We start from the raw sequence: 10679 nt of genomic DNA, 5'->3' as shown, positions 1-10679 counted from the left end.
TGGTCCTCAAGCCTTTTTCCATGACAAAAATACTCAATACTTTTTTCATAAAAAGGTTTATTTTTATAAGTCATATTTTAAAATAAAAGACAGATTATACAATTATAGCTTTACAAATAATTCATTTTTGATCAATACATGACTAAATCTGTATATCTACAAGTAGGAATGTAGTAAATAATACATTTTAGAACAGTTATCAAAATATAATTTACCATTTCATATATTAATAGGATTTCAAAATTCCATTTCAAAAATATTTAAAGTATATGCTATAATTTTTATTTAAAAAGCCTTTTCTCAAAAAAAAAGAATATTTTTATCTGTGTGTACCCAATGTTATGGCATGGCACAAACAGTTCAAAACATTAAGTGTTTACTAAAAACTATCTCTAAGAAATTTTTTTTTTAATGTTTCCTTTTTGTTACTGCTTGCAAAATATCTATGGCTATACCTAAGTTTTATGGAGCTTTCATGTCTCCGATTGAAATAAAGAGGTTATGTTCCACTTTCACTCTCCTAGCAGACAATAACTATGAGTCAATTCTCAGAACGAGGTTTTCGGGTACTAAGGTAGGGACAGGCTGTGCCGTTGTGTACACTTCACAACGTTAGAAACCTTTATGACCACGATATGAGTAAGAACTCGTAATTACTCTGATAGCTCCTTCAATCTGGGACAAGAAGATAATAAAATGTACATCTTACAGGGCACTGATACTTGGGACTGTGAGGTGAACAGCATCTGCTGTGTCTTTATACACTAACAGCCTAGGTAAAGCACTCAATTGTCCTAAACTAGTACCTCCGCCAGAGTAATAGCAAAGCTTTGGTATCCATGTATTTTTAGATACATCAAAGCATGAAAGCATGATTATATGGTTGATCTTTTATATCTTTGGTGGATAACTGTGCTATAATTAGAATCACTATTTTGCAGATGAAGTTCATTTTGCTCTATATTACATAGGCATTGATAACTAAAGGGGACCAGGAAGTCTCTAGACAGCGAGGAACAACATGGGACTAAATGAAGTATGCTTTGCTTGGAAAATGTCTATTTGCTAAAGTTACAGAGGGAAAATACTGCAAATTACACATCATTTGAAAAATTAAGTTATCTCTTTAGTTAATTATCAGTTATAATATTCGAGATAGCACTCCAAACAGAAGATAACTGATTACTGTTTTTATAATTGAATTCTCAAAGATTTTCATATCATAAAATTATATAATTATATGTCTGAAACATCACAGAAACCCAAAGCGTAGTTATATATAATCACCACAATGTGTACATCTGTTGGGACTCAGCTCTGGTCAAGGCCCCACTGAGCCCAGCAAGCGATCATCATCTGCATTTTCTGCCACAAAGAAAGCACTAGTGTTCTCAGTGGCCACTCAAAAAAGCTGCTGCTTTGCACAGAATAAAATCAGAAGAAATAACACAATCCTCCTCAACTGGAGAAAAACTACAAAAAAAGAAAAAAGAGAAATGACAAAGTCCTGAAAATGTCTAGTAGTGCTAAAGAAATGAAATGTTCAAAAGAATAAAGAATGGGACAAATGGTATAATGGTTCGTAGCTGGACTCCGATGTAGTTGACTACAGTTCAAGTCCTGGACCCAGCGACTTGAAACTCATACCAGGTGCACACGTACGTGCATGCCCAAAGTCCTCAGAAGAGAATCGAGGAGAAGGGATTGTGGTGTGGCTATCCCTTCTGAGGGATAATTTATCGCTTTCTATCTCTATGGCAAGTGTACGTGCCCTAGAGCAAAAATGTTCCTAAAAAAAAAAAAAAGATTTAAGACCACCCTGGTCCAATGACTGGAGGAGCTGGATCCTTCATAGCCAACAACAAATTCTGAATTCTAGCCCCAATGACTTCAAAAATACTGGGTGCAAGTATGTGCCCAAAATTCTGACAGGATGAAGAAACAGGAAAGGGATTGTGTGAGACAAAGACATTTCAAATAAAAACTTAATAGAACAGGTTAAATATTCCTCATTTGAAATGCTTGTAACTAAAAGTATTTTGGATTTCAGATTTTTTTTTTTGATTTTAGAATATTTGCATATACATAATACAATATCTTGGAGATAGGACACAAATCTGAGTATGAAATTCATTTATTTCGTATACATATTCTACTGTATAAGTAGAATGTAATTTCATACAATATTTTTATATTGCAGTGCTTTAACTGTGCCTTATCACATGTGTGGAGTTTTCATTTGTGGTATCACGTCAGTGCTCAAAACGTTTCAGATGATTGGTGCTTTTCAGGTTTTTGGATCAGGGCTGCTCAACCTATTTATAAAGCATGTAGGCCCAGCTGAAGCCTCAAGTAATGATAATGGCCCAGTGAATGCTAGCAGACATGTATAGTTTCATCTGTGCATGACATCTGTACCTTAGGCATCCAAAGTCTGGAATGATCATATGATCAAACATTCCATAAATCAGGGCCAATAACACCTAGTGTTAGTCTTCACATAAGCCCCAAAATCCATCAATGAGAAAAAGGAATTATTTCCAATTTAACAAACATCTGGTGCCAAGAAAATTTTTGTCACTTTTTAAACTAAAATATTTCTATTTCTAAAGCATCCAATAACTTTTCTATTCCTAAAGATACCAGCTCTTTTTAAAATGTCTTTCCAAGAGAGATAGTATTAAGAATTAAGAACCAATATAAGTGTACTCTGGATGGAAAAATCTCATTTTGTATGCTGTAATGATGTAAGTGAATGAATGCAAATAAGTAAATTGAAATTGAAAAAAATAATAAAATAAATTAATTAAAAAATTTAAAAAAAAAAGAATTAAGAACCTACAAAAGAAACCAGCTAAACAACAAATTATACCCTGAATGGGACCCCATTTTCAAATGATGGACAAGAGCAGTAAGACAATCCACATTCTATAAACTACTTTTGTTATGTATTAACGACTAAAACAGCTTCTGCACAGGCTTCAGATTAATCAGACAAAGAATACCAGTTTCATAGTATTGAAGTTCTTTGGAAGGGGAGTGGATGGCAATAAAAGTAAAGTCTTACCAGAAAACAGAGTTATCTAAGCAATAACACAGCATGGAAAGGGAACTACTTCTGATTTTCTAGAATACATCCCTCCCTGGTTATTATTTCTGATTACTGTGGCAGCACACAACATTTTTCAGCTAACACTTGAGCTGAATACTTGGTCACACCATGCTCTGCCTTATTAAATGGTCTCTGTTGAAACCATTCATTTCCATTTCTCTTACATCTGTAAAATGTCAAATAAGAGTGATAAGACAGTCATTTACCCTCAATTTCCTCAATAATGTAAGGTTTAGAGGGAGTGTGTTAGAACTCTGAAATAATAGACTAATACATTTTCTCAATTCTTCCTTCTTCTTTATTTCCACTGGGGGGAAAGCCATTTCTGATAGTATCTCCTCCAAGGTTTAGGGGGCTGTAAAAGGTTGCTGTTTAAGCCCCCAAAAATGTTCTCAAACATAGTTATTTTCTCAGTAAATATCTTTCAAAAGAAAATTTTTACAAAGAATATAAAACCTTCCCTGGAGTGCTTATAAAAGGTAACCTAAAAGTAGTTATGGGGGAAAAAAAGAAATAATGTTATAAGAACTTCAACAACAACAAAGGAGATGCAAGTGTTTCTACCCTACCTGCCTCTTTTTCACCCTTTCCCACATGCAAACACAAGTACAGCATAGCACAATAGATTCCAACCACAAATTTTAAAACCAATTACAAAATATTTTTTAAAATCAATTGATTTTTGTTTTACAAAAGAGAAGGTAAGCCATAGAAATCAACAAGTCAGAGGAATTGTCCAGTACTCTGTGGAACAAAAAATACAATGCTTCGGGACAAGCAGATGGCACAATGGTTACATTGCTGGATCCTCCACATAGTAGTCCATGGTTTGAGTCCCAGACCCGATGGCTTAAAACTCATGCCAGGCGCATATGCATGTGTGCCAAAAATTCCCAGAAGAGAATGGAGGAGAAGGGATTGCGGTATGGCCATACACCCAAGGGGTAATTTCTCACTTTCTCTCTGTCTCTTTCTCTGTCTCTCCATGTGCACTCTACAGCAAAAATCTCTTTAAAAAATGCTTCCATTTATGGTAGACATAATTCACATTTCATTTCCTGAATATGTCCTATTCAAACTAATATAACAAATGAAGATGCTATGAGGTGAAACACACTCCAATCCTAACTTCCATTACATTAAGATTTTGCAGAACAACAACAAAGTTATCACAATCAACCCCTGTACTTATATATAGAAAATAAAACATAGGTGCTGGGGCATCAAAATCAACTATCTAGAAATGCTCCTAAGAACTTACTTTAAAAAAAAAAAAACTGTTGAATGAACATTAAAATCGATATTTGAGGTCATTTAAGTACACTACATAAGCAACTGTATCAAATACTCAGAAATCAAATCACTAAAATTATATTTCAAAGAATATATCTCTATGCATAAAACTGAACCAGAAACCAGAGAAAGGCATCTAAAAGCAGATTTGGTGGGGTTTGTTTTTAAAAAGAACAATGGTTGGTTTCCTCAGACAGATCATCCACATCACAATCTTCCTTGTTTGACATCACTGATGGCTCCCCAAACATTAAAGACAAATTCATCTGGGAATGCGAAGTCTCCAAGAGTTTCATCCAGTGCCACAGCAAATTCATCTGGATTACCTTTGTCCTCTCCCGTGTCAAACATTGTGGTAGCTGTCAAAAATAATTTATTTTTTAATTAATGATAAATGAGATAGCATTAGAAGGGAAATTACTTCCTAAACTAAGCATATGTACCATACATTTCTAGTGTAAATTAAAACAATGAGATAGCCTCTCTCGCATATCAAGAAAGACATTTTTCAACAGTTTGTCCATGACTCCAGGTTTAAGGCTGCCACACCTGCTTTCTCCCTGACCTTGGAGTGTATTGGTTAGGAACCGCCATCATTCTTACATTCTTACAGACCTACCCTGGAAGGAAACTTAGAGCAACCCCTTCTCCCACCGTCCCTTAGTCATCAGCTCTCTCTGCTCCCCCAACTAGTCTCCCATTCACAATTATGATGGAGTCCAGTCTTCCCTCCTGAAAGAAAAAAAGACAGAGACCAGCAGATAGTGCAAAGGTTATGTCACTAGATGCCCACATGGCCCACCACAGTTTGAGTCCCAGATCTGATGGGTTGAAACACCCTGTGTTGCACGTGTGTTCAAAACCCCAAAAGGAGAATGGAAGACAAGGGATTGCGGCACGGCCATCTCCCCTGGGGAGTTATTTCTCACTTTCTGTCTCTGTCTGTCTCTCTGACAAGTCCATGAGCCCTGTAGCAAAAAAACTCTCATAAAAAACAAACAGTTACAGCTTGTGAAGGAGCAGCCAAGCTAGGGAGAAGAGGAGGAAGACATCTGTTCATCCATGGAATCAAAGAACCTTTCCACTCAGTTGGGATAGAAAGTGAAGGTCAGGTTCTTGTTACATATTATTTTTAAGAGGTTTTTACCTTAAGGTACCCGTGCTCACCAAAGAGAGAGAGAGACAGTGAGAGGGAAAGTCAAAAATCACCCCCTGAGGGCACCAGCAGTTAGCATAATGGCTATGTTGCTGGACTCTCACGTAGTCAACCGCGGTTCGCGTCCCGGACCCGGTGGCTTAAAATTCACGCCGCACTGTGCGTGCGTGCATGTGTGCCTAAGATCCCCAGAGGAAAATGGAGGAGAAGGGATTACAGCATGCCCATACCCCCAGCGGGGGAGTTCTCACTTTCTGTCTCTCTGTCTCTCTCTGTCTTTCTGGCAAGTGCACATGCCCTATAGCAAAAACTTCTTAAAAAAAAAAAAAAAAAAAACCTTGACTACAAGTATCAAAATCCTTTAAATTGTTCATATCCTTTGATCTATGTAGCATTTCCATTTCGAGGAATCTAGAGCTTAAAAACTGAAATCTTAAAAACAAAAAATTTAGTATAAACACATACTTAACAGTACTTATTAAACAAATAAATAAGCTAAAACAGGATAATTAAGTTTCTTATGAAACTATATTAGGTGAAATAGTTGATGAACTCTCTTGAAATCAAATCATTTATAACAGGGAAACCCTTTTGTTTTAACGCTTACTGAAAAAGTAGTACATAAATTTTATACAAGGAAACTTCAAAGTTCATGGAAAAATGAAATTAAAGTAAGTTTCCTTTGGAGCAAAAAAAAAGTTAGAAACCCATGTGTAATTTTTTCATAATATGTATTTTCCACAAACTGTTTGAAGACCCTTCAAATTATAATCTTAACCACTTTGTTATAAAAAGTCTTTATATGGAATGGAGAAATGGAGAAAGAAGCAATAGTGATTACAGTAAAGTAGTAAGGGTGGATTGAGAAAAAGGCCAAATATATATGTATGTGTGCCCCAAATCCCAAAATGAGAAATGGAGAAGGGATTTTCACATGACCACCCCCCATGGGGGGTGCTTTCTCACTTTCCCTGTCTCTGTTTTCCTGTTTCTTTAGAGCAAGCACACAAACAAAAGCAAACTCTACAAAATGTTTTTGAAAAGATACCCATACTATAACTTTCAGGTCCAAAATGTATAATCTCACTCATACCGTCTTCTACTATCCTGGCACGGCAGAAAAGTGAAGGGAAAAGACTCACATTCGACAGAGCCCCAGAGTTGGTCAGACCTCCAGGTGTACAGTCCGATGGGTTCTACCTCTACTACCACTGCCATTATTACTAGCAATAATCATTAGCGCTCACCGATAATAATGATAATAGCTAAGCTATCACTTATGGTATGACAGGAACTTTATAGTGTCTAATCTGATTCTTTGGAAAACCTATAAGGTTATGAAAACTAAGGCTCTAAATTTAATTATTTGACAAAGGCTAAAGGTTCAAACTAATAAAGTTAAGACTCATATTCCTTATGAGTCTACATTCACTATTTCTGGACTTCTCAATAGACACTTATCAAGTGCTGACTCTGAGAGAGGACTATGGTTGGAGCTGGGATTAAATACTGAGTAAAATAGGGTGCTAGTAGCCCCATAGCATAGTGGGTAAGCCCTGTGCATAGGGAGCCAGATCCCATATGGCCACCTACATTTCAAATCCTTTTCCCAGCAGCTTGAAAAACATGCTGGGCACACGGGTGTGCATGCCTAAAATTCCAATAGAATGGAGAAATGAAGTACTACAGCATGATCACACCCCATTAGCTGATGCTTTCTCCTCCTCTCTCTCTAGTGAGCATACATCCTCTGACAACCAAAAAAAAAAAAAAACAAACAAACAAAAAAAACAAAAATTAATGTATGATACTTGCTTTCAATGAACTCATGGTCTTGGAGAAATGAGAAGAAAAAGTACCAACTAGGCAACTTCATAACTGTATTGGAAATATTGTACATAATAATTCTTTCTAAAATCTCCATAAATCTTTTAAAAACCAGTCATTTGATATTCCAATTCAAAAGTGAATTCGGGGACCAGCAGTTAGCATAATGGCTATGTCGCTGGACTCCCATGTGGTCAACCGCGGTTCAGGTCCCGGACCCGGCAGCTTCATGCCGAGTGCGTGTGCGTGAGTGCCCAGGATCCCGAGAGGAGAATGGAGGAGAAGGGACTGCAGCGTGGCCATCCACCCTGAGGGGTGATTTCTCGCTTTCTATCTCTCTGTCTTTAGGGCGAGCGCACGCGCCCTATAGTGAAGAAAAAAAAGTAAATGAGGAAGAGAATGTACTTAACATGTAATAAATTTTTCTACTCCATAAAATATAACACAGATGATTTTAAACATCCTTACAGGAGAAATAAGTGGCATCCTTTTATTCTCTTTGGTAAAAAAAAAAAAAGATTATAGCTCTGATTTAAGAGAAAAACAAAATAAATGTTAACAAAATGAAGTACTTTTAGAAAATTATGTCACATTAGCATACAACTGTGTTCATACATTGACTATAATAGCGCTGCAATAATATTTAATATCTGAATACAATCTGGCAAAAAAGCATTCCCCTAAGAGTAGGATTTATACCACATATAGCAGCTAGGTGCTTCCCTCTAGTGGCCATGTTCAGAATATCTTTATATCATGACTCACTGAACTACTTTTACATTATTAACAGGAAGCCTATTTTGGCAATTTAGATCAATGTATAGTTTCCCTTACAGTTCTAAAGGTTTAAGCAAAGATTATAAATATGTAACATTCACATATTGTTTAAAATGTTGGTATCAAAATCACAATATTAAATTTTAGCTCTTGTTAACTAACTTTGGCAAGTTACCAGATTTCTCTGAATCTCAGGTTTCAAGTGTATAAAATGGCGAATAGCAAGATTTAGATCACTGTTACCTAACTATGAAATCTGAAACTGTATCTCATGCTATTAAATCTTCAGCACTCAGTTCCCCTGAGACATTTCATAAACGTCAGCCTATTTCAAACAACTCACATGTGAGTGAAAACATCAAAAGTACATTCAGCATATAATTTTTTTATTGCTAGCACACAGGGAGAGCCCTGCAGTGCTCCCATGGGTCTTAGAACCACTGTGATCCCTTTCCCCAGCCCTCCAGTTCCTGAGCACCCACTGTATTTTCAGGCTGATTGGAAACTCTGAACCCGTGGTCACCCAGATGGCTTCTAGCCTTGCAGGGAACTTGCATTACCACTGGCTGAGTCAAAAATACGATTTTTAATGAGAATCTATTTCCAAAACTTCATTGGCTTTATCTGAGAGGGATGACTTTTTATAATGTCCATTGTTTTGAATTCACTAAAAAAAGAAAGTGATCTTAAGGAAGGAATGAAATGATCTCTGTTAAAACACATTATATACTTTTAAAAGAACTATAAAAGATTTCATAGGAAAAATGACTTAAAAATGTGTCATTCAAATTTCTTTTCCAGACATTTCTGGATCACCTAAATTACCAATCCTAATATTGTAAAGTTGTTAGGATGATCTCCAAACTCCTAAATTGGTAACATCAGAATATATTATAGTTTGACCCAGCCAATAGCACGGTAGTTAAGGTGGTTGGATCTCACACGGCCAAATGTGCACTGCAGGTCCTGGACCCGGTGGCCCAAGAAACACACCAAGCATGTGTGTGTGCAGACCCAAAATCCTAGGAGAAGAATGGAGGAGAAGGGATTATAACATGATCATTACCCCAGGAGCTCACCCTCTCACTCTCTGGTGAGCACATATGCCCTATAGCAAATTTTAAAAAGAATTTAAAAATAAAATATTGGGACCAGCAGATGACGTAATTGTTACACTGCTGGACTCCCATGTAGTCCACCTGGGCCCGGTGGCCTAAAACTCACGCTGGGCATGTACATGCCCAAAATCCCAAGAGGAAAATGGAGAAGGGATTGTGACATGGTCATCTCCTCTGGGGAGTTATTTCTCACTTTCTGTCTCTCTGTCTCTCTCTCTCTCTCTTTCTCTCTCTCTGGCAAGCACATGTGTCCTATAGCAAAAATCTCTCAAAAGAAAGTACAGAAAATATTGTGGTTTCTATATATTATATAAAACACCTTAAACAATGAAGAGGAAACTTACGTGATACAATTTTCCATTAAGTCAATTCCATATAAAGCCATTTAGAACTCAATACCTTCCAGAACGTTTTTTAGTTTTCATGGATACATTCCAAGGCAACTCATATTGACAATGGTTGGTTTGAAAAGCCTAGTTTACAACTCAACTTGACAGCCAAACAAAGCACTTTTACCCTCAGAGTTACCTCCTACAAAACTTAATTGCTCTCCATTTTCAAATAACAACTACTTGGTCATCAAAAAAGTCATGACTTTTTTTTTTTTTACATTTTTCTATGCAAAAATTCATCATGACTTTTCCGATGCGCAATATATTCCAGGTCAGCCGGTGGCATGGTAGTTAAGGACTGGATCTCACATGGCCAGGATTCAAGTCCTGGACCTCGCAGCTTGGGAAACACACCAAGTGCATGTGCCTGCATGCCCAAAATCCCCAGAGGAGAATGAAGAAGGGATTGCAGTGTGGCCATACGTCCTAAGGAGAGATTTCCTGCTTTCCCTCTTTCTCTCTCTGCCTCTTCTGCCTATTTCTCTGGCAAGCACACAGCAAAAACTAAAATAATAACAACAACTACTGGATCCAGCAGGTGGCATAGTGCTTAAGGCACTAGACTCCCACATGATTGACTGCAGTTCAAGTCCTAAACCCAGTGGTTTAAAACTCATACCAAGCACATGTGTGTGTGTGCCCAAAATCCTGAGAGGAGAATAGAGAAGGGATTGCACTGTGGCCATCCCTCTGGGGGGGATGTCTCTGTCTCTCCCTGTCTCTCCAGCAAGGGCATGTACCCTATAGCAAAAATCTCTCAAAAAATAATAATAACTATTAAATCCCAATCCATTTTTGAGGATAGTGTTTTCATTTAAGTCATTTCATTGTCATATTACTTTAAAATGTTAAATATAAATGTTAATTAATGACTCCAGAATAATGTGATCTCAGTGTAATTTGCATTAAGAATTAACAGTCTGAGGCCAACAGGTGGCATAGGGGTTAAGGCTCTGGACTCCCACATGACTGATCTCTGTTCACGTCCCAGAACTGGCAGCTTG

The 10679-nt window shown here is 37.0% G+C and overlaps 1 protein-coding gene across 1 annotated transcript in view; it reads right to left on the bottom strand.

The window, feature by feature from the left end:
- Positions 1–4069: 4069 nt before the first annotated feature.
- GIPC2 (GIPC PDZ domain containing family member 2) overlaps positions 4070–10679 on the bottom strand; it is an 89556-nt gene continuing 82946 nt past the window's right edge. The window contains 1 exon segment of the mRNA XM_006146082.3: positions 4070–4764. Coding sequence (XP_006146144.1) covers positions 4613–4764 — 152 coding nt within the window. The 3' untranslated portion in view covers positions 4070–4612.

This window comes from Tupaia chinensis, unplaced genomic scaffold, assembly GCF_000334495.1.
Source record: "Tupaia chinensis unplaced genomic scaffold, TupChi_1.0 Scaffold000164_1, whole genome shotgun sequence".
In the NCBI taxonomy this organism is placed as follows: domain Eukaryota; kingdom Metazoa; phylum Chordata; class Mammalia; order Scandentia; family Tupaiidae; genus Tupaia; species Tupaia belangeri.
Note: the sequence above shows the minus strand (reverse complement) of the source record. Positions and strands in the feature narration are given on the sequence as shown.